Below are 24,080 nucleotides of genomic sequence, written 5' to 3'. Positions count from 1 at the left end.
TCCAATGCACTGGGTGAGCAAACATTTCTGCAAATTCCATTCCACTCTTCAACATTTCATATGAAAAAAAACAAGACATGTCCAGCGACAGTGAGTTAATAGTTTGAATAGTTTAACTGAAAATTGCAATCACTATGAACCACAATGGCCTCATCCCAATGCCATAGTCCAATAACCTCAATTTAACAATCATAATGCGAAATTTGACCTTAAGTTGCCCGAGTATGAATTTTTGTACCCAAATTTTCAAAGGTCATTCAATGAATGTACAAATGTATTGGAGCTAAAGAACTGTGCACTAATAGATGAGAATGTTTTGGATCCTAGTGAATCTTGTACATTTTAGATGAGGGAATGGGGGGGGGGGGCAAAATTATTTTATCTGTTTACCCCTCTTTTAAAATAAGCTTTTAGTGTACAAAGGGCATATGTTGTTGGACCCCCCCCATCTGGATGTTTTCGTTACTATAAATGTCATACATGGCTACATGTATCTTATATAGGCATAGCCATGGGCTTCATGGCTCGATGTCGTGTCTGTCAAAGGGGCTCCGCTCACGGCATCCCCCTTCATCGTGACTCGAAGCGGCTTGTCCCCCTCCAATGCAAGTAGTCTTCAACAAATACTTGTAAGGGCATATAAAGTCCTGGTATTAAGTACTCAGCAGTATTTTGTACGTACAGTCACAATGTATATAGCTATCCTCAATCCTCATCCATGATGTTTCCAATGTTACTTGAAATCCAACATGTTAACCAAGTTCTATTTTATGCTTCGATTAAAATTTCTATCCTAAATTTCCCTTAAAATGGTTTTCGTGTGAGCAAAATAAAAAATCATGGGGTTTATTTCACCAACCAACCATCAACTCGTGAGGTTTGCCCAGTCAGCATCACCTTGGGGTATGGTGGTAGGTGACAGGGGTTTTCATGCCTGACCACTACTTCCATTGGTCTATTCCATTTGAAAGATAAGATGGAAAATGCTGGGAGAAACAGGTCTCAATTCCAAAAGCAAATGCAATATGCTGTGTTTAGCTGAAATCATTCATTGTAAAATGATGATATCCGGTGGGATTTTATACCACTTTGAGCCTATTTTGGAAATTTCGTTTGAAATTCCAAAATCTTCCACACCTTTTTCCACTGTTTTGATGTGTAATGGCTAAACCTGTTGCATTTGGTTGGAATTCCAAACTCTTCCTCAAGGGGGGGGACGGGGGTATGGTATTCAAATGGCATAGCCCATTAGATATTATAGAAATTATCATTAAACTTTCATTTTGATTTCAAAAAATGTAAAATTGTCATAAAAGCTAAAAGGGTTTTAGCTTTTATGACAACTTTACATTTTTTGCAATCAAATAATCAAAATGAAAGTTTAATGATTATTTCTATTAATAATATCTAATCCAGATTTGGCTACTCCCATGTTTTTATCATCATCAACACACAGTAAAAAAAATCATTTGGGGGAAAATGTCACATACATGTAGGAAATATGTGGCAACAACACACACATGATTTTCTGCAGCATATTCCAAGAGCATTTATTGCCAGACTTGCGAACACATCTTGATATATATATTTAATGTACATAAGAAATAGGCTTATATGACAAATTGACTCAAAGAAACAAACCCCGCAACTCCGCATAATGACACCCCAATCTAAGTGTAAATATTGCCTCCAATAATTCAAGTACCAAAAGATAAGAATCTACCTAATGAAATTTTGCTCTCAGGAAGCGGGAAAAAAAATTGCTACAAAATTAACATCTTCTTTGCTCTCCTTCACTCCGCTCTCATCTACCGTTAAAAGAAGCGTATAGTGTCAGTAATAGGCTAATCCCTAGGCATTGATGCACAATATTTCTACGCCACCCCTATGCCTGTTGCTAATTTCTGCATCTCATTTCCCCCAACCAAACCCAACAGGTTGCAGTTGCAGAAACCCCCGACAGACAATCTCCGTCAGTAGGTGCTGCCCCTGAAACCCGCTTGCAATTACACCACGAGGTGACGATCAACACCAGACATTATGAGCCAATACGCTCTCACCTCCACCGGCGCAATTCAGTAACCTCTACATCTCAATAGCTGACCTCCAGTTGTTGGGAATGAGTTTTTGTACCCAATTTATTCAAAGTTCATTCAATGAATGTACAAATGTATTGGGCTTTAGAACTACGCCCTGATATATGAGCATGTTTGGGATCCTAGTAAGAAGAGCTGATCCATTTACAAAAGATGATAGCATCTTTGGTTTTGTAACATAAGAATCCGTCATGTAATTTATGGACACCACTACCCAACTCCTGAGGGCTCTCTCCACGTGCCGCTATCAGTGCATGCACGCACACCCTACTTACAGGTCCCTACCCACTACCCAGCATGCACTGCATGCACAGCAAGCCCAGGCTTGCAATATACCGCCACGGCGATAATTACATCGCTTGGTGGGGAATCAAACCTGAATTATGCATGCCATACAATAATTCTTGAAAACACACTTGATGTCGTTGACAACCGGGAGATGTGGATGCTATACATTATTAAGTTTATTAAAATTCAACGCTACCTTTCCGATGAAATTTTAATCTTTTTTTCCCTCCTCCTGCTAAGAAAGATATCACGCAGCTCGCTCTCTCCCCTATCAGCAACGATCGGCTACAAACTGTTATAATTTCATAGGGAACTGGTGAAATATGCAGTATTTAAACAAAAATCTAAATTTATGCTGATCAATCAAAGCTTCATGAGAAAGGGATTTTAGTACTAAGTAGTTTATGTTATTCCATTGTGTCAAATCTTACTTTCAAATTAAATTTGTATAATCGGAAAGCATACAATTAAAGCATAAAATAGATGTATTTCCATAAATTTGAGATTGGATATGAGCATACAATATAATTGTACGGTAGTTGACTTGAATATCCATGTAGTATTTAATAGCAATGCAAGTTAACAATATAAATTGTTTTTCATGTTTTTCCTTCTTTTTGAATGCTTTTATGAAGGCGTGAACTTGACCTCTCAATTTAAAAACTGCTCAAATTAGCTACTGAATTGACATTAGCACTTGACTTACACTGCCATCACTAAATGACTGTTTTTGTTAGAGAAGTACTAAATGATTTTTATTTTGTTAGAAAAATACAATACTAGCTTCTAAATCAATCATGACAGTTGGTGGGGCATGCTGGGAGGTATAATGAATGATAACAAATCTGTGGGTGGGGGACTGGGGGTGGGGTGAGGTTTCTTAATTTCCGTTGGGTGGGGACTACTCAAAATATATCAAATATTGATGAAAAACAGATGCAAAATTAATCAATTATTCTGGACTTTGAAAATAAAGCAAAACGTTGCCCACGTTTTGGAGAGAACTAATTGTTTGTGGCAAATTGTGCTATAAAACACCATGACAAATTAATATCACTTTTTCCAGATTTTTGGCAAAAACTGTAAAAAAGCACAACTTCTTTTTAAATCCAGTTTTCTGAAATCTGTAACAAATAATTTTTAGAATTTCAAATGATGTCACATATGTAAACACCAATCTCTTAATTTGCATATTCCTCCAGCGAGCTACCCAAACTACAACATCCGCCATTGGTTTAGTTACAATGTCTGCCTTTCCACTAAAAAATACCCCAAAAGACCATATAACCATGATAACTCCTTGCATTAAATTTGTAACCTCCTTTTAAGGGGGTACTACATCCCTGCCCAATTTTGTGCCCATTTTTGCATTTTTAAAAAAAATTATAGCGCATTGGGGACAAGTAAGATATGTATATTATAGGGCAATGACTACAACTACTGCACTGGAAATTTTATTTCAGCACAGACAACAGTTGTGGAGTTACAGTCAAAAATGAGGGAAAACCAATATTTGATCAATAAATCAATAACTACTTGCTTTGAGTTGCTGAATTTTCAGTACAGTAGTTGTAGTCCTTGCCCTATAATATACATATCTTACTTGTTACCAATGTGCTACAATTTTGAAAAAAATAAAAATAGGCATTAAAATTGGACAGGGTGTAGTACCCCTTAAACTATTAAAAAAGTTCTGTTTATTAGATTGCCCTTGTCTTTTTCATGGGCTCAATTTTGGTTACACTGATTCTACCAAACCAAGTGGAGGATAATCATTGCTAAATACAACTGATTCACACTGCATTTTTGAATTCGATTTTAAGTTACAGGTACCTTACTCAAACAGTAAAAAAAGCCAAAGTTATACAACACTGGGAATCATGATCAAGCCATCTGCCTTTATACAGGCTTATTTAGTCAACCAGATAGAGGTCCATTACCCAACCTTTCCATTCCCCAAAAGACCCAAAAATTTTAAATGTCAAAAAAATAAATGTTTAATAATTTGCCATAAAATTTAATTTGTATTAAAAAATAGCAAATTTCAAAAAATCTAAATTATTTGATATCAAAGACATTCCTCGTATTCAGAAAGCAATTTGATGTGTCTGATGTGCTCTCAGGTTCCAAAATATATTGTGCAAACGTTACTATCCAAGCCCTTAAAAGAACTGTCAGGGAACTTAAAAAAGGGACCCTTTTTCTGATCGGCAGATCCATCCCACCTTCCCTCAGGCCATTATTGTACCATCAAAATTGTTTAACAAAATAAAATGTTGTGTTATAAATGTGTAGATTGCTGTGCAAAATTGATGGTCAATAATACTCAATAGTGATTGTGGTGATCAGGTTTTTAGCTAGTATCAAATTATGATGACCACCTTCCTCAATATAGAGGGCTCCCTTCTTCATATGTGTGCAATCCTACTGCAGAAAACCATCAAAACATTGAACGAACGGGGAACAAAGTTTTAAGCAACATACACTTTAAAGTGACTAACTCCAAGGGGGGGGGGGCACTCACGTGTAAAGGTGGTGTACGGGTATGTGCAACTTTCTAAAACTTATCAGCGGCGTATGGGCAAAATTCTCAAAGGGTGCACAATATCCATGTCGTCCCGCTTTCCAGCTGCCAAAATGACTTAACCTGGATTAATGCACACCAATTTGCAATTTTAATGTGGATCAAAATGGTGTTACATGATCAATACGATAACCCCCCGGTCACCTGGGATTGGGTGATAAAAATGTCATTTTCTGAGGTGTTCGTATGAAATTCCCCAAACTTTCAGCTTTCTTTTACTTTTTATTTGATCAAAATTGAACATTCCGTTCAAATTTAAAAAAATGAAAAACTGTCAACAGAAAATGCAAAAATTACCCATAATGAGTATATGAAGAGCTTATTTCCAAACCGTGTTAAGGCGATATAATACCCCGATTTTCATCAGTACCCCTCTTCTTTTTTTTCTTGCAAATTTATTAAGTACATATATATGTTTATCACCTCATGTCCTGAACTTATAAAATATATCTACATATAAAGTGACTTTCAACCATTTTAGTAAGTCATTTTAACCCTATATATTTTTTGTTTACTGTAACCTAGTAACTCAGATCTGTGTTTCATAACAAACCATAATTTATTCTTTTCAAAATGTTCAAGTAGGGTACATGAATAGAATACATTAAATCCTTTGTTATACTCTCTATAGAAAATCTATAGTGGTGCATGCAAAATACCTACCATGATATAACACTGAATAAATTAAATAAACACTTATACAATGGATGCATAGTAATTAGTTGTTAGGAGAAGAAAAGGCTATTAGGTCACCGTATGTCAGGTTATAGGTCAATTGGTTCAGGTCAAATTTAAGCATCAATTTTGAATACACATGTGAGAGTCTGTGATATCATATGAGGCATAATTTTGATATTCTGTCTTTAACTGGATATATATCGAGAAGTGCATGGTGGATATACTAATATACCTTGGGATGTAAATGGTGAGTACAATTTAGAATGCCTAGTTGAGACGGATTTCACAAATAAATATAAAATAGTTACCAAAATCACAAACGTTAAGCTTACGGAAAACTACCCAATATGGTGGTATAGGTGACAAGAAATACAATTTTTTTCATCATTGCTGTAGTGTGGTTGTGGTAACCTGTTACCTATGGCTTAATTAAGTTTCAGTGCAATAATGTCGCAAGTTAAAAATACAAAATATAGCTCAACATTGAAAATAGAAGCATTTTAACCAGTTCCTTTTTTGATAGTTGTGGAGCACCAAGTTCATGAAGTCATAAAAGAAATCAGGAACCACTTATTCCCATTTTACATATCAACTTTATTTCCCTAATGTGTTAGCAACACATATCCAAAATTTTAACGAAATCCGTTGATAGTAAGCTTTCCAAAATGAAGTGAATTTAAATCATCAGTGATGTACCTCCTTTTGGCTTCTATCTGTAAAAGCATGTAAGCTACATTGATACCGATACCACCAATAAAACGAGAAGATTTGCCCCTTCATTTTGCATACCACTTTGTCCAATTTTTTATTGTAATTTCTTCACAAAATGCAAAAAAAAAAAAAAAAAAATCAATGGGTGTAGTACCCCTTAAGTCCACAAGATTCACTTTGAAGAAAATCAGGAATTTTCTTTATGGCAATGAAAAAAAGTTCGATTTCTATAAAATTACAGTGAAGTGAAGGCGACATAAATAGGACCATAAAAACATGTTAAGTTAAAATCTAGAGACTTTTGATTTTTTAAATGAATTAATTTGTTTTAAAAATAGCATGGACTTAACACGCTTTTGACACAAAACGCAATTTCTGGCATGGACTTAACACATTTTGACACAAAACATAGTATCTGTAACACAGAACTAACCATATTTTTCTCAAACTAGTCTTAAAAGATAACAAATTTATTAGAAACATACAAAACGTGATTCTCTCTACTATAAAACACAATTTTGCCACAAAACACCTTGCATCTCGAACCCCCACCTGCTGCCCATTTTTTACCAAAATTGACGTTTAAAATAGTTCAAAATTCAAAACTTAGTTGAATTGCATTTCTCAGAATTAAATAAACATCATTTCACTGACAATAAGTGATGACCTGAAATATCCACTTGTTTTAACACATTATCACAAATATTTCCCCCCCCATGCTGCCACCCTAATCTCATATTGACAGTCGTAAGTTTTAAGTCCTAAGTTTTTTATACCTTGAATTTAGTAGCACATTTTGATAATCATACAAAATAATAATATCAAAAACTAACTCTATACCACCATCCTCTAACATTAATTCTACCATCACAGCCTCTACCTCTCCCCCTTCCCACCCTATTCATGTCTTTCTGGAGGTATCTATCAAATATTTCAGAAATCCCATACAAACTAATCCTACTAATATAAAACAAAAACAACAACAACAACAACAACTTTTTATGCAGACCAAATTCATTACTAGTCTCAGGACCAAACAAGAACGTTGGCGATTAACTATTGGAAGCCCTATGCCGTGCTACTTGCCTACAAGCTGTCCACAAGGGCATTGTTCGTGGACTTAACACAGTTTGCTACAAAACTGGATTGGACTTTCAAAAAAAAAATGTGGAAGCAAAACTATACCCCCTACTGGCTTGAAATTTGGAATTAATATATATATGCTTTTTAATCCCTGATCTGTGCATTGAGCATATTTTTAATCAGGCTCAGAAATCTGACGCAAATCCACGAATCGATTCGCGCAAAGATTCTCGTAAAACATCAACCAGGCGAATCCATATGGATTCGCGTAGTGCATTGGCAGTTAAATTTACAGAAAGAAAAAAAATATGTACCAAGTTTGACTCCCAGTTTGACTATTTATACTTCATTTTTTAAACAACCGAACCCCCAAAATGGCGAATTATGGTAACATTTACGTAAATCATTAATAATTTGTACAATAATACTGATTTGTGAGGGCATTTTAAAAGCAAAAACAGCCATCGGTTGCGGGCCGAACTTTTGTTCGCCAGATTCGCCATCTTGGATGACTAAATGAGACCAGTATTTTTTTCAATCATTGTGCAGTAGGAGCCGAATGTAGATTTGCGCGAATCAAGGATTCTCGCAAAATTTTCTTGTGAGAATCCAAATGGATTCGCCCACACTGCCACAGATTTCTAGGCCTACTAACTGCATACTTCAATTTGAAATGTCTGCCATACAAAACTTGACATTTCACATGACATGATTCTTGGACACAGTTGATAGCCTTACCCCTCTAAGTCTATACAAATAGGCTCAATGCACAGCTTTAATTTGATACCTTAATGAACTTCATGATCATGATGTTTATTTCTTGCTCTACATATTTTGGCATTTCTCCAGCTAATTAATTCAGGCCCGTAACTGGGGGGCTGGGGGAAGCTGTCCCCCCATTCCAAAATGCCCCAAAAGTCCCCCCTTTTGACCCAAAAAGTCCAATTTGGGAGTGTATCGAGCGAAACAAAAATAGGGGTTTATAAATGCCTTTTCGGGAAAAAAAGTCCACTTTTTCAAAATCTACCCCTAGTCCAAAAGGTCAAAATTTTGGAAAAAAAAAGTCCACTTTTTTCTAAACCAGCCCCCCCAAAAAAATCCTGGTTACGGGCCTGTTAAAATAATTATGCAAATTAGCTAATTAATATTCATAAAACTATGCACAAATGTATTTCTTCATATGGTCATCATATATAACCTAACAATATGAACAATGATGTGATGTTTATAATTAGTTACCAAAATAAGTCAATCCCAGGTAGGAACTTATTAAAATCATCAACCATTTGGGCCCTTGCTATCAAAACTTTAAGGGCCCTCATTTTTTACGGGCCCTGAAAAAATTCACCAAAATCACAACTCCAGTTAGGAAATCACAACTGATTATTTCAAAAGGAACACACACATGTACTTCATTTTGTAGTATTTATCAGGCCTCCAAAAACCGCGGTAACGCGTGAACGGCGTTCCCAGAAAGGTCACAGAGATCACAGAAAAAAAAATTGCAAAAAAAAAAAATTTTTGTTTAAAATTTTTTTTTTCCAAAGTTTTCGCCGACCTTGGAGAACCACTGGACCTATTATGAAACTTCAGGATCATTCACAGTTAATTTTTAAAAAAAGAAAAAAAAATCAGAAAAAAATTACAGTTTGTTATCCTGTATATGCAAACCATTAAGGGGGTACTACACCCATTGATTTTTTTTGCATTTTTTTGCATTTTGTGAAGAAATTACAAAAAAAATTTGGACAAAGTGGTATGCAAAATGAAGGGGCAAATCTTCTCGTTTTATTGGTGGCATCGGTATCAACGTAGCTTACATGCTTTTAAAAGTAGAAGCCAAAAGGTGGTACATCACTGATGATTTAAATTCACTTCATTTTGGAAAGCTTACTATCAACGGATTTCGTTAAAATTTTGGATATGTGTTGCTAACACGTTAGGGAAATAAAGTTGATATGTAAAATGGGAATAAGTGGTTCCTGATTTCTTTTATGACTTCATGAACTTGGTGCTCCACAACTATCAAAAAGGAACTGGTTAAAATGCTTCTATTTTCAATGTTGAGCTATATTTTGTATTTTTAACTTATGACATTATTTCACTGAAACATAATTAAGCCCCAGGTAACAGGTTACCACAACCATACTGCAGCAATGTTGAAAAAATTGTATTTCTTGTCACCTATACCACCATATTGGGTAGTTTTCCGTAAGCTTAGCTTTTGTGATTTTGGTAACTATTTTATATTTATTTGTGAAATCCATGTCAACTAGGCATTCTAAATTGTACTCACCATTTACATCCCAAGGTATATTAGTATATCCACCTTGCACTTCTCGATATATATCCAGTTAAAGACAGAATATCAAAATTATTCCTCATTATGATATCATAGACTCTTACATGTGTATTCAAAATTGATGCTTAAATTTGACCTGAAGTCCTGAACCAATTGACCTATAACCTGACATACGGTGACCTAATAGCCTTTTCTTCTCCTAACAACACATTATATAATTAAATTGACTAATGACTATTCATCCATTGTGTAAGTGTTTATTTAATTTATTCAGTGTTATATATTTTGCATGCACCACTATAGATTTTCTATAGAGAGTATAACAAAGGATTTAATGTATATATTCATGTACCCTACTTGAACATGTTGAAAAGAATAAATTATAGTTTGTTATGAAACACAGATCTGAGTTACTAGGATACACAGTAAACAAAAAATATATAGGGCTAAAATGACTTACTACAATGTGTAAAAGCATTTTTTTTCCTTCTTTTTTTTTCATTTTTTTTTATTTCACATGATCCGTGCATATATCGCCTAGCTATAAATGAAAAAATATTTTTTTAGACCAATCAAACCAATATATGGGTGTAGTATGCCCTTAACTAATGTTTATTTCTTATATTATAGATGCATTGGTTTTCCATGCATTTATAATATGTGATAGATGAAGAGGTAAACACAAGTTAATGGTTTGCATATTAAAGGAGGATTTCGTGATCCTAGCATCCTCTTTTTATGACATTTTTCAGTAGATATCCACGAAAAAAGCTTATTTCCAAAATTTCAGTTGATTCCGATTTTGCGTTTGCGAGTTATGCATGATTATGTGTATTACACTGCTCCATAGACAATGTGTTGTAATTTCGTTCTGGTGCACCAGAGCGAAATTCAAATTTAGCGATATTTTTGCTAAACGAATTAATCTGCAAGAAATATTTGGTACATAAACATTATGTAGCCAGAGGTATCCAGTGGTGTAAAAATCTCAACTTTTTTTGGGAAAAGTGGGGGGATGAGGCTGTGGATCAAGAAATGCCCCTTTAAGGATAACAAACTGTAATTTTTCGTAATTTTTTCCATTTTTTTTTTCAAATTATCTGTGAATAATCCTAACCCTTCAGAATAGGTCCAGTGGTTCTTCAAAGTTGCAAAATACTTAAGGGGGTACTACACCCTGACCAATTTTGTGCCAATTTTTGGATTTTTCTCAAAAATTATAACGCACTGGTGACAAGTAAGATATGTATTATAGGGGCAAGGACTACAACTACTGCACTGGAAACATTATTTCAGTACAGACAACAATTTTGGAGTTACAGTAAAAATGAGGAAAACCCAATATTTGATCAATAAATCAATAACTACTTGCCTTGAGTTGCTGAATTTTCAGTGCAGTAGTTGTAGTCCTTGCCCCTATAATATACATATAATACCCCTGGCCAGGGGTGTAGTACCCCCTTAACTAAAAAAATGTTTTTAAAAAAAAAATTGTTTTGAGTTTTGACAGTAATACTTTGAAATTTTAAGTTGTGTTTTTTTGTGAAAAAGGATGTATATTTTTATAGAAAACTGTTCCAAAATAAGGCTCAGATTGCACGAGAGAGCATCTAAACCCTGAGAGCTTCCAGGGCCCTTGAGCGGGCCCTGGACCCCGGCCGTTAGGAGTTCGCGCTTCGCGCTCGTGATGTCCGCTACGCGCACATAGGCCTATTTCAGTTATTTCACAGAAAATTTTCAGCACTTGTCATTAAGTTCCCAGACAGCAGAAAATTTTCTGGAGGCCTGGTATTTATTGAAGATTTTATTCACAACAAGGTAAGTTTTGCAGTACGGTAATCAGTGTTTCAGTGCGATCATGACGGCTTATAAATCCGGTGCTCATGATCAGGGTCAGAATTTCGACGTGAATCAGAGAATTGATTCTCGCAAAGATTCTCGTAAACAGATTTGCGTGAATCAAAGTTGATTCCTGCAAACGTTTGTAGTTTACACAGAAGTTGATTTGTGAGAATCGAATGATTCCTGCAAATTTATTCTGCAAGAATCAAGATTATAGGCCCTACCCTTAAACAAAATAATTTCCATGTGAAAAAACCTACCGTACTTGAAAATTTTGTGATCATGCCTACATGTATCTCTGTAGTAGGCCTACTCAAGGTCTTAGCCAGCCATGCGTCTACCAGTCTTTAAGACGGCCTAATCTAATTTTAGATGGGTGGATTTAATGGATTTTACAGATGTGATAGCTCTAAAACAGATGATTTTAAGGTCATATGAACTTGAGACTAATTCAGAGTGACATGTAAAGGTCAAATCAGGACATATTTGACCCAAGTGACCCTTCCATGGGTATGGACAAGTTGTTTTATATTTGAGGGTCAAATTTTGGTGTCTGCTTGGACGGGTGGTTTCTGATTTCTGGCTAAGACTCTGGGCCTACTTAAACTTAGCACGATCGAACGGCCCTCAAGAATACGCCCACGTCCACGTGCAAGAATTCCCAGCATACAAATTACAATGCACAGGGACTTTGAATGTTGATATGTGATGCATGGATGTTTACAAATGTTGTGAAACAGTCATCGACAGTAGTCAGTACTGAAGCTGCAATAACCATTTCAAATAGTTCACCACGTAAACTTGTATGGCTCAAAATTCGGACCGCTCGCCATTAAGTTTACTGCTTTCTGTGTTTTGAAAGTTGTTGACGTTTTAACGATCCCTGATTCCCGGTCGATTATTTTAGCTGTGTCACGTCACATGCATGACGCTGGTGGGTACCAACCAAACTTCAGAAGAAAAAAAACCTTGATCGCCGATAACGATGTGATATGGGACTTTATTATAGGATTACACAGAGATATTTCTTGCCAAAATTTGACCATTTCTAGGCAAGTTGGCCAGTGTCTGCGTTATGTGAAAAAGGACAATCTTAAGTAAGTATAAGTGCAACGCTTTTGATGTTTTGATGTTTTGGGAGACTGGGAGGGATCAAAAAAAAAAAAAATGATGGAGCCTATTCTTGCATGCTTGACTGTCATGACTGTGACTGTGTAATATTCCTTCACCACATTATCGTACGGTAACAGGCTTATACGATGGACAGATAGTATCAGTTTGTGAATGAGGACATCGTATAAGTTCCTTGTACATACTACATTTCAAATACAAATTTGTTTAAAAATGTTGTGCAAAATCAAAAATGAATTAATGCGTAGCCGTAGTAGCAGTTTATGCATAATTTATGCAAAATTGGGTAACACTAACAGTTACTTCAAAATACAGAGCAAACTTCTATGCGATACAGCCAAATTCGAACCCTGACAATAATACAATCAGGCCAACCCCAAGCCCAAGGCAATGTTTTTGTTTTGGTCATGGCTGTCGAATTCTGCTCCCTACGCCCACCGAGACTCGTTAGTTGTTGTATCTTGTGAAAAGCAATGTGTGATTATTCAAATGAGCTCAATTATATTCCTTGTGTCCTTAAGTTTTAAATCATGCCCTAATTTGTCAAAAATGTATTACGTTTAGAGTCATTTTTAAAGAAAACATGTTAAAAACACGTACCTTGCGAACAAAGGGATCCCTTCCGAATTCCGCGTGGGTTACCACGTACCTAAAAACCAGATATTTGACTTCTGAATTTTTTAACAAAAATAAATATTCACCGTTTAAATTCAAATAACATATTAATATAATTAATTGCGGTAATACACAAGATGTTTAATATGACAATGAGGAGATTTATACCAAAACTTTTAAAATAAAAATAGTTGTCACCCTAAATTCTTAAAATGGGTCACTGGGAACATGGTCTGGTATGTACAGAAAGGTCATGGTCATGTTTTGGTCGTCTGGCTCAGCAGCAGTCAGTGATGGATGTTGTTTCATGTTTCTTGCAAATGGTGAATGAAGTAGCTCAGGCAGCCGGTGGTAGAAAGTTTTAATTAAAGATGAAAGAAAGATAAACAAGCACATGGTAATTAAGGATTTATTTGTAATTGATCATGTTTAAATTATTGTAACAGTAAGCTTACCCAAAATCCAAGCAAGAATGATGAAGGGGGGGGGGGGCAAGAATTCCAAAATAAGGCCAGCGCCCAGGGTGTTATTTAGAAAAATTATTTAATTCTTGTACATCCATGCATCGTACTAGACTAGTGGTACTATTAGTAATAGTACGGCACTAGTCTAGACGCTAGAATGCCTTGGATGTAATAGTATTACCCTGCCTTTCGTATTCGCCACGCCGAGGAGGACAATTTCGACCTCCTTGTTTGTTTACAAACAGAGAGGTAGACAAAGGGCCTGTCAAAACTGTTCCGCTTGTCCAAATACTCAAGTATCAAAAGGACATGGACAATAGAGTGATTCACGCAACATGAATTGAATAGGGAATTTAAAAACTGAAGTAGGACCATGTGCTTCTTTTGTCCAATTTGGCATCAAGATTTCAAATGGAAACATTTCAGACCCAGAACACGATCATGTCAGAAATTAATATTTTGTTCTGGGTCTGATTATTCGGACTAGATGGCATGACACCATGGCATGAAAGTTTGGAAGTAAAAGACTAGTAAACACAGCCAATCACGATGGGCACTGGGCAGTCCGCAGTAGTCACATCAAAAATGTTGTTAAAATTGCACTTCAACTCAACTATCATACAAATTTTAAAAGGTTTTAAACATCAACAGAGTATTTTGACAAGCCAATCAATGTGTTGCAATTTAAAATATAATAAGAATAATGGCAATGCAAAATACCAAAAAACGATGTCAACAAACTCTAGCCTCGAATGCATAACTATTTATATGTCATTTTTGTGCAAATTCGAAGCTAGAGTTTATTTAAGGGGGTACTACACCCCTGTGGTAAATTTGTGACTATTTTTGCATTTTTCTCAAAAAATAATAACACACTGGTAACAAAAGTTATGTATATTATTGGGGCAAGGGATCCAATTACTACACTGAAATTTCAGTAACTCAAGACAAGCGGTTCAGTATATATGAAATGAGGTACATCCTAGCGGTACCTTATTTCTTATCATAAATAACGAACCGCTTGTCTTGGATTCCTTGCCCCTATAATACACATAACTTTTGTTACCAGTGTGTTATTAGTTTTGAGAAAAATGCAAAATAGACACAAATTTATCGAGGGGTGTAAATACCCCTTAAATGGCCGCTCAGTGTGGAGACACACTTGGGTCCAGAGTTCTCAAGTAACATTTAAACTTTGCCTATAAATTAAAATTGGCAAAAATTTTTGTTGTTGTTATGCTTCTTCTTCTTCCTCATATGTTTGAGTATTAGCGCACTGCGTACAGACAAGCTGTACTTATTTTTACTCTGGAACCTAGAGTATATGAGTGTATTTTTGAAGTACAGTCAACACAACCCATAGCTACGCCACTGCTTTACACAGGAAACTTATAAATTAGTCGATACCCTCTGCTCACAACTGGTCTGTTGCCATGAAAACAACTCACAAAAACACAAGTCCTTTTCACTTTCACTTCATGCTCGCACCAAACGGTTAATTATGTACTCGGGTACCCGACTGAATTTTCGGGCAGGAATCTGGCAATCTGGGTACTGCAAAAGCACAAAATAGTTTGTTTGGTTTTTTTTGTTTACAAAAATTGAAAAAGTTATAGACCTTAAAATTACAGTATTCAAGGTTGGAACCGGAGAAATGCTGCTACAAAAAAAATTGTTTCAAAGCTGGATAAAGCCAGTTTGCCAAGGACCTTGAATTACATCATGTACCAGTAGTTTGCATTGTTAGCTGTTCAATAGTAGCAAAAGTAATTCAAATGTACAACTATGGGTCTTTTTATCTTTTCAGTTTCCGTAAGTCTTTTGTTCAGATACGAAAACGCAAGGGATGCAGTAAGTTACTGTAATCTGACTTCATTGTTAACTCTGAACAGAGAAGATGTAGTACCAATCAGCTTATTTCAATAGAGGTGATTGCTTATGTCAATAAAACCGGAAGAGAAAAGATTATGTTAACACCAGTGTTTTTAATGGCCTAGCCCTCGTCTTTAACATTGGTAAATTGATCTACATTAATTTGACAAAATGCATGCCAATCTGAATGACAAAGTCCACTTTTTTCTGTAAAAACGTTGCAAATGAAATAAGCCCTAAAATCACAAAAAGGTCCGCTTATGAGCCTGTCGAACCCCAAAGCACTTGTGCATGGCCACAGTGTCGCCATTCCATCAATGTCTATCTCCCTATTTTGTTCCTCCTGCCCCCCCCATGATCAGTCTCCCCACTCCCTCCCCAGTCCCTACTCTCTCCTGTCGAGTTCTTTTCTTTCTAGTCTTTCAGTCTCTCCCTCTCCTCTCTTTCTTCCTCACCCCTCCCACTCTCACTTGTTCAGTCTCAAGTATTTCCCTCCCTCCCTCCCTCCCTCCCTCCCTCCCTCCCTCCCTCCCTCCCCATATGAATTTCTCCAAGGCAATTTTGTTCAGTGAAATTGTATAGTAAATTCACTGGACATTTATCGATTTTTTCTGACCACCATCTACTGTTCAATACACACAAAGCAATGTAAACAACATTTCTATTGTTCGATACGAAATTCCGCACACACAGCGTTACTGGATCATGAAACAGTTAGAAACTGTGGAACATATTTTTTGTTCTTTCGTCATAGCCCCCCAATAATTTATTTTTATGACATTTAAAAACAACAGTGAAAACAAACACATTTTCAGCTTTCTGTACATATAATATTGTGTATATATCTACATTAGCAAGGTTATTTTGATCGGAGGAAGTCGAGTCCCGTGGCCAAGTTTGTCACCCATGCAAACGCTATGGAAATTGCTGATATTACGCCGCTTCGTTTTGGTTGTTACGATAGACGGTGCTTTATTTTAACCAATTGGAAAGAATTTTATATCAGCATTTGGCTAAGATTGCCAGTAAAACGATGGCGCTTTCGTCCAAAATAAATGATACACTCCGGGAGTATTTATACGCAGAGGAAGCCGGTCGCCATGGACTAAAAACGATCATGCCACAGGAAATTTGACGAAACTTGGGAACAGAAAAAATTAAATGACGGCGGATTTTTACAAGATATAAATATAAATTTTATACTACAAGATCGGTAACAAACTAAGCTTCAACAAACCCCTTTCGTCCATGAAAAAAGACCTTTCCATTCCAAAGAACAGAGTCAAAACCGTGCAAAATCTGCTATTTTTCAAGGTTTTTCAAGCCTTTTCTGACCAGAAAACAAGTCGCAATTCTATTCTATTGCATTTCAATATAAAACATGATTACCAAATCACCACTTGTACGCGCCTCATTGGGAGATATTTGACTATTTTAGACGCTCGTTTCATCGCCAATATGAAAGACTTCTGCTTATAACTTGGCAATATGGTTAGTATATATTTCAATGCAAGACCATTTTTACAAGGCACTTACGTCTATGCGTAAGTGCATATACACCAAACACAAGTCAATTGAAGCCGTACAATTTCCCGCGAATTTAGGACCGTAAAATTTAGACTCTTCTTTTGTCTAGATTAGCACCCAACCACACATCTCAAGGTTTTATGTAAAAAATCAATATAACTTACCAAAACGAAAACTGAAATTCATGAGCTTCAAATTTTCAGTAACTAACAAAAGGCTAGAATAAAAGATTGGTCACACCTGGGAGACTACCACTTCAGAATAACAATGACTTACAAAAACGGATACGGTTACGGAAACAGAAACTGAAAAGATAAAACGACGGTTGGTCCAGCTTTGAAAAAACATTCCAATCTTGAATAACAAGTAATTAAAGGTCTATCACCTCTTTTTTCAATTTTTGTGAAAATTTTTTTTTTTTAATTTGTTTACAAAAATTGTAAAAAGTTGTAGACCCTAAAGGCTAAAATTACGTTATTCAGGGTTGGAAACTGGAGAAATGCTGCTTTAAAAAAAAAAAAGCTCATTTTAATGATATTAAAAATATCATTCATGTTTTACAGAAAAAAAGGGACATTGTTGAAGGGCAAAAAAGTGTGAAATCGCCCCAGGAAATCGCTAAGAATAGGGGTATTTTTATCATGAAAACTTCGCGAAAATGATATGCAGAAGGGGATGTTTTCAAAGTGCAGCGATGAGCATGAGTACCTCAGGGACTGTCTTTTGAGGAGAGCGAGAGCAATCTCTCTCTACTGCCAGTGTCTTAGCTAGCCACCCGTCTGGCTGTCATTTTAGACAGGGAGTTTGCTCCTGGGACGGGCAAAATTAATGCCTTTGACAGATGCTATATTATAATTGTAGGTGTTTAGAAAGTCTATTGACCTTTTTAGTAGACCAGGTTTGTAAATTAAGGCTATAGCAGCACATATAATTGAACTCTTTGAACCCCCAATGGGTTATGGGATGTAGAAGTCTGGTAAATGTTTAAAAGGTCGAATTGGGACAAGCAAATTTATTCAAATGATGGGCAAACCTGAATTTCTAGCTAATACCCTCAATCCAGGAAAAAAAGATTGGCACACTTTGCCTGTCTTTTGGTATATCTCTGCCCCCACTCCCCCAATTCAATGTTAGACCAAGCCTTGTTGTCAACAGGTCCGTAAGACCCTCCAACATTGAAAGATGGGGAGTGGTGAATGGTGAGATATAGGGGAGAGTCTGTACTTCACATTATATTGCATGCATGTTTCACTATCCTCTCCAATTTTAATAGGGCACACATTTCCATTGTTTAGTGCAAGTGTGCCAACTATTTTTTCCTGGATTGCTGTCCACTGCTCTCCTTAAATCTGATGAGAGCAATTTTTAGCTCTCCTTAGTTGACCATTCTCTCCTTATATTCTCTTAAACAGCTCTCCTGAAAGGCTCCAGAAGAGTTATTTAATGCTCTCCTCCTAATTCCAAAAGACAGTCCCTGGTACCCGTGGATACACGGAGTGCCGGAACTGGGACTAATGCATGCTCCTCTTCCACCCTAAATTCAGATTTAAACAGCCACTACTCATTGCTCTGTAGTGATTTGTAGCCTTATTCATCAGCTATACATGAACTAGATCAATAGGAGGTGTTGTGAAGATTCATTATTTTATCAACTGCACAATGCAGAAAAACGTTACACCTCCACCCTTTTTGCATACAGTACCCACCTTGTGACAATCATGCAACCCTTTGTGATATATTATATAGGATGCAAGTTGTGAACATTTTTAAATATGCCTAAAAGTGTGTTTTAAATGTTTAGAAAATTCGCTAAATGTGAGTGGACACACAATTTGAAAAGTGGGCATTGTATCTGTACAGACCATGACTGTTGATTTGCAAGACTGAAGTCACTCTTAGAAAGTGTCACAAATATTGGACCAGTGTAACATCGGAAAAGTGGTTTGTAGGTAGTCAGGGAGACGTACAAGAAGGAAAGTGTCACAAATGTTGGACCAGTGTAACATCGGAAAAGTGGTTTGTTGATAGTGAGGGGACATGAAGGAAAATGTCACAAATGTTGGACCAATGTAACATAGGCATTTAGGAAAGGTAGTCTGAGTGGAAATAGATGTAGTCTGGAGACATAAAGTCCAAGATGTCCTAATATAGATTACCTATCTTGATCAAGTAATTTTATTGTATGTCTAGAGCTAGAGCTTCTAAATAAGAAGTCCAGAACATCTCTAAGAAGTTCAACTAAGTTTGTTTATTTCTGTTCATTTTTCTGCAGGTTCTACCAGTTGGAGATTCATAATTACACAACAGGAAAATGAAAACCGATCACGTAAGCTGCGGTTCCGCAGTTCTGAATGGTGTGGAGCTGCCTGACACTATCAAACCCCGCCAGATTCAGAATCAAAACATTGTCTACCGTTTGAGACAAAGGGAGACGCACAGGTGTAAACCCGGCACACAGTTTCATGTCGCACGAACTTTCCACCAGAACATCTTCCCAAACTTCACCGTAGTCAACGTGGAGAAACCACCATGTTTTCTCAGAAAGTTCTCTCCGGACGGACAATATTTCATCGCATTTTCTTCAGATCAAACCTCCTTAGAGATATACCGCTTCCAAGGCCCTGCAGCAGCTGGAGACCTGCTGCAGAGTTTATCCAAGCACTCTTCAGCTGATGTTGCGATAGATCAAGAAGCGCAGCACATAAAAGGACAACTTTTCCATAGATTCTTCGCTCGTCATCACACTGTCAACGTCGCTCCAGATGGAGAGCATCTTAATCGCGAGTGTAGCCTTTTTACGGACGATGGTCGGTATGTGATTGTTGGATCGGCCATATATGTACCCGAAGATCCCATGCCTCCATTCTACGATAGATACCGCAATAATGAATCTGTCTCGCCAAGTCAACGTTCCCCACTAGAGGACTACTCGCTTCATCTAGTAGACCTGCAAGCAGGAATACTATGCGACACAAGAAATTTTAAATGTGACAAGATCTTTTTGTCCCACAATCAAGGCCTTTATCTGTACAAAAATATCCTGGCTGTATTATCTGTCCAGCAACAGACCATCCATATATTTCAAGTGACTCCAGATGGAAGCTTTATAGATGTGAGAACAATCGGACGATTTTGTTACGAGGACGATGCATTGATTCTTGCCACTCCACAACCAGCATCTGACAGACCTTACAGCGACAAAAGCATCAACTCCCTTAAGCACCGACTTCTTGTGTTTCTGTGGAACAAAGCACAACAGAAAGGAACGCCTACAGCAATGAGACAATTCTTCCAATATTACGAGTACTTCCGCTGGCTTAGAATGTGGAAGATGCAGCTACTGGACGAGAACCATCTCTTAATAAAGTACGCTAGCGAAGATGTCGTCCTGCTGCGGATACAAGATCCGAACTCCCAGCCTTCGTTCTTCATAGTGTACAATATGGTATCCACAAAAGTGGTCGCAGTGTTCGAAAATACGTCGGAAGGTCTGTTGGAATTGTTTGAGAACTTCTGCGACCTATTCCGCAATGCGACTCTCCATGCCCCCGCCCAGTTCACCTGCTCAGCTTCCAGCAATATCTACGCCAGACAGATTCAGAGACGCTTCAAACACACCATAATCAATGCTAAGTATGGTGGGCACACCGAGGCGGTGAAGAGACTGTTGGCCCAGCTCCCCATTAGTTCACAGTCCTACAGCAGCAGTCCATATTTAGATCTGTCTCTGTTTAGCTATGATGATAAATGGGTGTCGGTAATGGAAAGACCCAAGGCCTGCAGCGATCATCCTATCAGGTAAATATAATATTATAATCGGTTATGAAGGGACTGGAAACGGCTTATTGATGGCTCTTGTTATCGGATTATCTTTTACGACCTTCAGTTACATGCAAGTTGCGCGATGTTTGATTTCTTATTATTTACTCATGTTGCCCTTCATAATACCCAAAAAGCAGCTACCGTATTTCGTCAAATAGTCGCCCCCCTCCAATAAACGCCCCCCCCCGCCACTTTTTTCAACCAAGATGTTTCAAAAATGCAGATATTTCCATGCCATCTTGTGTAGTAAGCTTACCTAAGTTCCCCACATGGTCGATAATAGCGTCAATAATTGGCGAAAATCTGGATTGGAAATCCGGAAGTGAGCCAGAAGTCAGTGTTTCTAGTTCATATTTCATCATTTTAGCTTTTTTTTATTGTTCTAAAATTGACCTTGAATAAACGCCCCCCCCCCCTTGGGAAAATGTAACGCCCCGGGGTGTTTATTTGACGAAATACAGTACCGTATATATTCTAATATTTTTTCTTAAAAGTTTTGTAACATCATTTCTGTGTGGCATAGAGAATCATTTACATTGGATTTTGGAAACAAAATATGATAATTTTTTAGAAATGTAGAATGCTAGAACAAACAAATTTTAACATTTCTTGGAATGTGTACCATACGCTTTCAACTCCTATACAGACTTTGACACTGAAATAATTTGTAAAGTAATGTTCTCAGATGATTTATGATAGCATTTCTAGAGTCTTTTACATAAGCAAACATGTAGGCCCCTTTTGCATCATGCAATTTGAGCGACGCACCATGTTGATACTGTGCTGGGATTTGTACCAGGGTCTATCAATCGGATGTAATGTGTGTGCTTGCTCAATGCTCAACCAATGATAATTTGTAAACCAGCAACTCGCATGATACAATTAGTGGAAGCCGTTTCCAGTCCCTTCATACACTATCCCTAGTATAATGTAATGCATGGTTATATGTTTGTACATTTGTTAGATTGTTTATATTCCCAATTGAAGGCAAAATATAAGATCACCTTTATCAACAGGAAAACTAGGTGACTTGTCTAGTGCATGCCCAAGGGGTGACATCAGGGGCTCAAGACATGGAAAAAATTGCCTAATTTGGGCATATTTTACCAGTGGCGTAGTTAGGGGTTGTGTCGCCTGGGGCCGAGGATACATAATGGCGCCCCCTCATTTTTGAAACAATTACGCGCAGTATACACAAATATTACACAGATACAATTTGCTGATTTCTTTAGATTGTAACTAGTTTTAGAAATTACAGCACAGTGCACAAGAATAATGCCTTCAGGTTTTTTGTGCAGTCAATATTTTGAAGAAAAAAAGTTTTATTAGAAGACTGAGACCGGGGGAAATCAAATACCTCTTATAGAGAATTGTTGTTGTTTCAGGTTGCTCTGTAATGCCATCCATGTTTTAGTGCACTTAAACTAAGTTTTAGTTCAATCTCCAAAGCCTCAAATCCAATACCTGTGTACATTACAAGTGCAAGGTTTGGGACACTAGAGCTTATCTATTACATAGAAACTTTGATATCATTCAATATCTATGCTGTAAAATGGAACTAGGTGGTCTGTGTTGGTGAAGATGGAAATGCAGATCCTACATTGGGCTATTCCATTTAAAATCCATACTACGCCTGGAGTGACTTTGGACATCTTCTACAGGGGGTATATGAATTTCAAATGGAATGAACACATTTGGGAGCTTCATTTGAATTTCATACACCCTCTGATAAAGATTATTCAACTTGAATCTTCCACAGAGGGAGGGTGAGTTTAAAATAGAATTGGTATGTGCAGCTAATTCCATTTGAAATTCATGCTCCCCCTGTGGAAGGTACACTATACACTATATTTCCATAATCTTCCACAGGGGTAGTGTGGATTTTAAATGGAATTTAAGCCCATTTCAATCTTCTCAGTATGCAATATCCAAGAGTATAATGAACAAAATTATTTATTTAACCTTATAATCATTTTGATACAGCCTGTATTAGTCGGACAGACTAATACAGGCTGTATCAAAATGATTGGTACTCATCAGATTTTAGGTTTAATGAAAAGCAACACTACTTCACTATATTTTACCAGTTTTGGTTTGAGGTGTCATGTTTTGACAGTGTTGTTCTGTTTTAATCCAAAACCTCTTCTCTTTTCCAATTTTATTTCTCCTTTACAGGTTTTATTCTCGTGATTCAGGGATTCTCAAGTTCAAGATCCATGCTGGGGTTGTCGGACGTCCATCTCCACCCATCGCCCGCAAATTAGTGGCATTCACATTCCATCCTTACGAGCCTTTTGCCATCTCTGTGCAACGTACCAACACCGAATATGTGGTGAATTTCCATGTGAGACATCAACCTGTACCAGGTCACAGGTCAAATAAGAAATAACTGTATCCGGTCATAGGTCAAATTATTGATGGCAACCTGTACAAGGTCACAGGTCAAATGACAATGAACTTAGATCTGGCGGTACGTGGCCACAAGCCAATGAACTGGGAAGGAGTAGATTGGACATATTGGTAAAATATAAAAACCATGGAATGATTCTTGTTTTGAAATGGGACCACAACTTATGTATTTCAGAAATCATTCAACTGTGAAGTGGAAATTTTTGCGCATTCTGCCAATTCTGAAGAAAGGAATATATTTGTGCATTGGTATTTTCACAAAAAACATGTGCCCCTTCCTGTTTGAATATAAATGTAGCATGAAAATTTCACTTTTAGGCGAGGGAAAAAAACACCCTGTTCTATGGGCCGACGTCCCTTTCAAGTAGGGTCGGTCTGTTGGTCATTTTTTACCCCAGAGGCTAAAGCTACACTTAAATTTCACCAAAAACTGAACAAAAATCAGAAGATTTTTTGCAAACACATCTTCTAAATTTTGGCTCAGAAACGCATGATTTTAGCCAGATTAAAAAAAGAATTCTCCAAAACGCATATTCTGGGTTGATCGGACCTGTAGAATAGGTGGTTAGGTGGGTTTATTTTCGTCGCCTTCCAGTAATTATTTTGTGACCTGCTCCAGCAAAATGGCAATATTAATGTCACATTATATTATAAAT

The 24,080-nt window shown here is 36.9% G+C and overlaps 2 protein-coding genes across 3 annotated transcripts in view; one reads left to right on the top strand and one right to left on the bottom strand.

Annotated features, from left to right (window-relative positions):
- Positions 1 to 13,374, bottom strand: part of LOC140144065 (heterogeneous nuclear ribonucleoprotein K-like) — a 202,442-nt gene extending 189,068 nt beyond the window's left edge. For both annotated transcript variants that reach the window (XM_072165900.1, XM_072165901.1), the window contains exon 1: positions 13,316 to 13,374. The gene's annotated coding sequence lies outside the window, so the exon portion shown is untranslated. The remainder of the gene's footprint in view (positions 1 to 13,315) is intronic.
- A 217-nt stretch (positions 13,375 to 13,591) lies between these two features.
- Positions 13,592 to 23,630, top strand: LOC140144072 (DET1 homolog). Its single transcript, XM_072165909.1, has 3 exons — positions 13,592 to 13,727; positions 19,466 to 20,991; positions 23,191 to 23,630. The coding sequence occupies exons 2-3, from the start codon at positions 19,505 to 19,507 to the stop codon at positions 23,402 to 23,404; spliced, it is 1,701 nt and encodes a 566-aa protein (XP_072022010.1). The 5' UTR covers positions 13,592 to 13,727; positions 19,466 to 19,504; the 3' UTR covers positions 23,405 to 23,630.
- The last annotated feature ends 450 nt before the right edge of the window (positions 23,631 to 24,080 follow it).

The sequence above is a fragment of the Amphiura filiformis genome, unplaced genomic scaffold (genome assembly GCF_039555335.1).
Source record: "Amphiura filiformis unplaced genomic scaffold, Afil_fr2py scaffold_38, whole genome shotgun sequence".
Classification (NCBI taxonomy): Eukaryota; Metazoa; Echinodermata; class Ophiuroidea; order Amphilepidida; family Amphiuridae; genus Amphiura; species Amphiura filiformis.
This window is presented reverse-complemented; position numbering and strand designations above follow the sequence as displayed.

Bases quoted from the DNA above. Each gene is read 5' to 3' on its own strand.
- LOC140144072 (XM_072165909.1), top strand. From the start codon at position 19,505: ATGAAAACCGATCACGTAAGCTGCGGTTCCGCAGTTCTGAATGGTGTG. The intron at 20,992-23,190 runs GTAAATATAATA...TCTCCTTTACAG, and splicing joins TGCAGCGATCATCCTATCAG to GTTTTATTCTCGTGATTCAG.